The 6,744-nt window shown below is 37.5% G+C and overlaps 1 protein-coding gene across 1 annotated transcript; it reads right to left on the bottom strand.

The window, feature by feature from the left end:
* Positions 1-551: 551 nt before the first annotated feature.
* On the bottom strand, positions 552-6,143 carry LOC134376187 (tripartite motif-containing protein 43-like). Its single transcript, XM_063094828.1, has 6 exons — positions 5,748-6,143; positions 4,964-5,059; positions 3,470-3,700; positions 2,769-2,791; positions 2,137-2,234; positions 552-1,045 (listed from the first exon to the last, which is right to left on the bottom strand). Exons 1-6 carry the CDS (start codon positions 6,141-6,143, stop codon positions 552-554), a joined length of 1,338 nt encoding a protein of 445 aa, XP_062950898.1.
* Positions 6,144-6,744: the final 601 nt, after the last annotated feature.

Here is a 6,744-nt window from a genome sequence, read left to right as displayed (position 1 = left end):
GACTTGCTTCATATTTTGGCATTTATATTATTATAAAAGTTAAAGAAAAGAAAGGCTGTCCTGGGATCATAAAAACAAAAGTCAATCCTTGTCCTGAGGGTCAGAGGTAGTTTTCTATAATATGTATGGTTGCTTCTTTTTTTCCCTGAGGGTGATACAACTGTAGGATTTATTATATCAATAAGAGAGAGAAGAGGTCAAACTGACATGTGTTTTGTGGATAACCAGGTCTGTCTAAATGTGCAAACCCCATTAGATCGTTAAATTGGAATTGTACAACCATGCATGTGTGTAACCTCAGCAAGCTCACAAAACATGTAAGCAACCACAGCATATATTCTCGATAATGGGATGCAAAAGATGATTTTAATTAAAAGAAAATGAGCCAACACAATTTTTCACTTCATACATTCTATTTAATAACAATAAAATGAGGTTATATTAAAGGAGAGAAAACAATACAGTCAAACATTATTGATTTGCTTCAACTGAGAAGGGCTCTTTCAAATATGGAGCTCCCAAACAACATTTGGTTTCTGACTTATACCTGATCATGTGTGGCCAGTGCAAAAAAAAGGCCTGACAGGGAAATTGAGAGAGCCAGTGGGGTAATTCCATATGAGGGAACTCTTGGCAACATCCACAAAACTTACACTTCTACTCTCAAAATCAAGGAACACACCAACCCGGCCCAGAGGTTTCTTTATGTAATGATAAGTCACTGGGGGTGTGGTCAAGACAGTGTAATGATTATCCTCCCTCACACATAGAAGAAGAAATGTGTCCCCAGATTCAAGCATTTTGCCAGTGTTTCTTATCCAGGAATCTTTACAGACTCCTAGAGCCCAGTCCCAAGAGTTGTCTACATCCAGCTCCCAGTAATGTTTTCCAGAGGTGAACCTCTGAGCTCCCCATGCAGCAAAATAGTTAGATCTGTCAGAATTCAAAGAGGCAGCTTGATGGTCATGTCTAAACTTCAAATTTCTCACATCGTCAAAAAAACCGATATTGTGATTGGTTATTTCATTATCGAAGAAAATTTCCACTGTGGAAAAAGAATATTCTAGTCAAGATAAAAATAAAATCATGCATGAAATAAGAAAATCTACCTAGAGTGTCACTAAGAAAAACAGGTCAGGTCCACAAAAGCAGTTCTGGCTGAAAAAATATCAGATTCATGTGCTACCTGTTAACCTATAGAAGAAACCCATATCTAAACTCAATAGAAAAAAAAAATCTAAAAAATTCAGAGATTATAAAGGGAAGGGAAGTCATGCCTACTTCTCCCTGGTTACTTTTTACAGAACATGAAAAACTGGAGACTTGTGTATTGCTGCAATTCCATGGCAACAAACCTTACCCTCCCTGCAGCTTTGGGGGATGTGGAGAGAGAATATCAATGTGAGACCTATAAAATGGTGATCGCCTTGCTGGTGTTATTATGTGCTAGTTAATTTACACTAAAGAACAAAACCTGAATATGGCTTTAAAAGCGGTTTCTTACTAGGAATTTTCTGCCTTTTCTCCTGCTTCCGTGATGCCTAATCTTCCTCTGCCTGCGGGGACCCTCCAGGTTTGGATGTACCATGGAGCTCTACTCCTGCCTCATCGACCACCAACTTTATTTTGGTTGTTCACAAAATATTACTTGTGCAGTAGGTTTATTCACCTATTTTTCTCATCATATACATTGTACTTCATGTTGTTTACAAATTCAATTACTAAGAAATTTTTTAGGAAAAATATTTGCATATAGAACACCCTATCATCATTATTAATTGTGTTTAATTTGAAATTGGAAATTACTGAATAAATGTGCAGTTCTATACAGCTCATTGAACATCTGACATGTTATCAAAGAGTGATTCAAAGACTCAAAGGGCCATTTTTCTATGTTTCTTCTTTCTCTATATATGTAATTTATTACAGGTCTGAATGACATTTATTTTTTCACCAGCTCTCTTTCCGTTTTGTCCATATTATCATAGTACAAATAGAACTATAAACACTCAGACTACTCACAGGCTTCTCTCTTCTCCTAAATGAAAGATCAATAGAGGGGGAAATACTGGCTAGAGACAACTGTTACTGAAGCACAATTTATGCAGTCACGTCACACCAGTGTCTGCCACTCACCTCGGAAGTGGTCAAACCTGTCTATCAGTCCGGTGATGGGTCTTAAACTGAGCTCTGGATTCACAGGCTGGGGCATGTGCTGCTGCACAGACTCACTCCTGGAAGAAGGAGAATTAAGTTAATCTTTTGGGTGCCAAATATTTTATCCTAGTGCTTAAGAAAAGACATAAACATTCAACTGAAAATACTATATCAAAACTCCTTCTTGATATTTCAGTCACCTCCACAAACATCTTATAGGACTGCACTATTCTTCGAGAATCTTTCTTACATTTCTCTATGCTTACCTGCTTTCATCCCCCTGATTCTCAGAAGTTCTTGCCTCTCTTTACGAGCTGGGAAAAACTAGTCCATGCACTTCGAGATGTTGAATCCTAAAAACATAGGCAGCTATTTCCTAGCAACTTCTGCATTAAGCCTTTAATGCATAACTCTGAGCCACAGGGCAGGGAGTCAAGACTAACTTCTGATAAAGAGGCACAGGGAATTATACACTCAGTAAAACACACAAATACTTGGACACATGAACAAACAATATAATCTAATGTATAACGGCTTCAGTTGTTTAGAAAGAGCTTGATATCTTTCATAGCCCTCATATTACCCCTGTTTACATTGAAAGCCAAACTTACCTTGTTAGTAGGTCTCCTAAATCCTGTAAAAAGAAAAAAGAAAAGCTATGAGTTCTCTTCAGAAATTGGGCATTCTGACTGCTCAGTCTTTGGGTTTTGAAAAGCTAAGAAAAGTTTCAATCACAACCACTCCCCAAACCTTCTTCTAAATATTCTAAATTCACCCTTTCCCTTTCTAAATAATAAACCCAGTACAAACATACCGACAGAATCTAAATTCTTAATAAATTCAAAACCCTTAGGGTGAAAAAAAAAGAGAAGGAGGTGGGTAGCAACCATAGTAACCGTGCGTAGCTGCAAAAATTACCTGTCTACCAAACGTTCTTTCTAGGGGTTATCTCTAAAGACTGATGTATTTCAAAATAAGAGCAATTCAGATATAGGGCATCCAAAGAGAATAAGAAAGTAAATGGGAACTTTTCCCAAATGTTCCCATATTATCTATTGGATATCCATGAATAAGTCGTTCTTTTCTCGTTATTAGAAACAAGGTATATAAGTATTATAGAAGGGAATCTTCTCTGGGGAAAGTGTTCACAATTATATACAGCTTTATTGTTCATGGTTAAAAGTTACAGTATCTCTACTATGCCTAGTGAGAAAATGACCACCACAGATGCAGGAGATGAGAAAATATATTTTTGGTACCAAATAAACAATGGATGTTAAAGATATGACCCTCAGCTAAAAGAAATTCTTACCTGGAGCAGCTCCTTGTCTGGTTTATGGCACATTTTCATCAGTTCCTCATACATTTCTTTTAGGTGTCTCCACCTTTCAACCATTTGGGCTTCACTTTTCTTGAGCTGTTGTAAAATGTGCCAGCCTTCCTTTTTCAGGCTCTCTAAATATTCTTTTTCTTCCCCATAGAGAACCGGATGTAGCTTCCTATACTCAGCCCTGGTCATCTGTCTGCGCAGATACACGTAATCCTGTAAGGAAATGGATTTTGTTGATCACATATTCAGGCAACCTTTAACCTCCTCCACTTAAACTTAAACCATATCTGTTTTTCCTTGGCTAATGGTTTCTATTAATCAGCCACAGATACCATAAATTCACCTCCTCCCAATTTTTGGAATCCACAAAATTCATCTCTCTCTTTTCCTCCTTCATTTATGTTTCTCTCTTTATTAACAACACAAAGAAAGTAATCATTCTTTCCTCAAAACACTTTTATCCTCTTCATAAGTTTCTGAGACACCTGGAAAATTGCCTTCCAGGGTTAATATCTTTAATATGCATCTTCTCACATCTGAAAGACTATATTAAAACAGTTGAAATCTATGGTTTATTACTAAATTATTATATGCAATAGTCTAATCTGTTTAATACACTAGTCTCTAGTCACAAATCTCTCTACTCTGCAACCTGACCACTTAAAATTAGCAGATGGATTAGAAGCCATCAGACAAGGTCTTCCTAAAATACCTAAATCCTCAAAAGATTTCTATCATCCTGGTGTCTATCTTCCTCCTATCTAATGTCACAGGCTCCATATTGACCTGCCACTTTAGGAACATTAATTCTCATTTCATTGCATGTCTACTTCCAATATTTATGTATTCATTTTCTCACTTCCTCCAATTTCTTTTTATTTTTTGCCATTTTTTCAGCTTTTCAACATATTCTATTTTCTCCTACTTGAATGATAATATTGTCTAGCCCCTGTGCTTTCAGTTTTTACCATCACAGCTACACTTCTTAAGTTGCTTCTCAAATCGCACTTCCTTTTTAACCCCGAGAACTCATTGTGCTGATCAGTATGAAATACCTGCGATACCCAATCATACGTCCTTTAATTTCTGGAATTCATCTCATGCATAAACATCTGCCTGAAATACCCATGGCCCTTTAACACCTATTTGTCTCTCAGGACTCAGATTGACTTTAAATCCGAGATATTTTGCCTAAACTCTTTAAAGGTTACTGAATTTCCAAAAATCTCTGTATTTTGCTTCATCTAACCACTTGTTCAACTTTCTTTTGATGGATTTTTTTTGTAGTTGCTAATATATTAGTGTCAGGAAAAACTAAGAACATGACCCTACACTGAAAAGGTGAATTGTTTTTCTTATTGTTCTACCCATTCATAGAATCTCACTGCACATGATGATTTCAGCTCACGTTCTTAATGGGTAATTCTCTATCATGTCTGCTTCAAGCCGGTTCTGAGGAAAGTAACAGTCTCATACCATCCACAGGTTGGTTAGTCTCCTCTCCTTATTTAGATTTCTCTTATTGGCTTGGAATTTTTCCCATAAAGATCTCATTTGCTTTAATAGCTTCTCCTGTAAAAAACAAAAAACAAAAAAAAACTATGCATGTGAGCACCAGAAAAGCAAATGCTATGGATTTCATACCCTAACTAATGGAGAAAGGCAAGGAATGTTGAATAAAAGTACTTTAGAGAAAGTACAAATATCACGTTTGCCTGTTTACCCTCCATAAACTTTCTGTTTTGGAAGATTCGAGACTGTAGACCACATTTAATGTAATCATTAGCCTAGAGAAACAGACAAGTAAAGATTGTATGTAGTCGGCTGACTTTCAGATAGGCATCTTGTCTCATAATCTTCATCTACTAATGCTTTTCTCCTGCTAATCTCAATGTACTTTATCCTACTTATCTGTCTCTTAATACTAAATATGTTTCCCATATAAAATCCTCTTTGCCCAAGTAGTTGTGGTAGCCAGTGGTTCGGTGAAAATGGGAGTTTTATGATGATGTTAACGTAATTTTCAATAACCAAAATAATAAACATTGACTTTATCACCCTCCCATTGGACTGTCGGCCTCATGAAGACATCTATGTATTTTATTCACAGCTCTATCTTCCGTGCCTGGAATAGTATCTGATGCACATTAGACACATCAGGAAAGAATGAATTGATCATCATCATGATCCTGTTTGTCCTCATAATCTCTTAGCTATACAAGCTCCCGGCTTCCATAGTACCCTCAGAGGCACCACTCACCCGGTGTTCCTCAGCAGCCCCTTCAATGGAACAGTGTCTGTGAGCCTCGTGCCCCTGAGAGTGAGAGCACAGCACACACAGCAGGTTCTTGTCCTCTTCACAGAAGATCTTCTTTGTCTCCTTGTGGATCCCACACGTGTGTTCCTCAGAGCTCAGAAACTGTCTGGCAAGGGAAGCCATCTTCTTCACACGAATATCGGTTCTGAAGTCTTTCTGCTGTGATGGTTCCCTGCACATTGGGCAACGAGCAGGAGTTTGGGCTTCTTCCCAGGAAAGAAAGAGACAAGGACTGCAAAAGCTGTGCCCACAGCCTATGGTGACTGGATCTATAAAGTAGTTCATGCAGACGAGGCAGGTGAGTTCTTTCTGGAAGGCTTCTGGGATGTCTGAGTCCATTTTTCTCAGGGAAGAAAATCAGAACAGTTTATGTTTCTGTCCTGAAAAGCAAAGACCAAAGCAAAAATTTACTCAAGTTGTGACTCGATAATAAACTTCTATCTAGAGTAGGATGGACTTTGGCTATGACACAGATGGAAAACTGGTCCTAAAGAAATCTCTTGAGCTTTGTAGAACACTTTTTTGGTTGCCTAACCAACATGCATCAACTTTGCCAAACCTTTCCAACTCCATAAATGTACTGCAGTTCTGCTGAGGTTTTAGGTTCCAATAAATTGCTTGAACCACACGAGTTTGACTCAATCTGTAGATCGACGGGGAGGTTTGAACGGATCTGAAAATCAATTATGTTGCTCATTTCAAGTAATTGGTTTAGCAAAGAGATTAGGATTCAGTTTTAACCTCATTATTTCACTTAATTACCATAACCATTATGTCTTGATGACTTCTCCTTCATCCCTCTACCAGTAACTGTTGTAGCCAGAATGTATACCTTTTTATGCAACATTAAAATCAGCTAACCAAGGAACCACTGTTTGCTAAGCCACTATGGTAATTCAAACAACCATTTTCTAGTATAGTTACAGTTCCAAGAAATGTC

The sequence above is a fragment of the Cynocephalus volans genome, chromosome 4 (assembly GCF_027409185.1).
Source record: "Cynocephalus volans isolate mCynVol1 chromosome 4, mCynVol1.pri, whole genome shotgun sequence".
NCBI lineage: Eukaryota > Metazoa > Chordata > Mammalia > Dermoptera > Cynocephalidae > Cynocephalus > Cynocephalus volans.
Note: the sequence above shows the minus strand (reverse complement) of the source record. Positions and strands in the feature narration are given on the sequence as shown.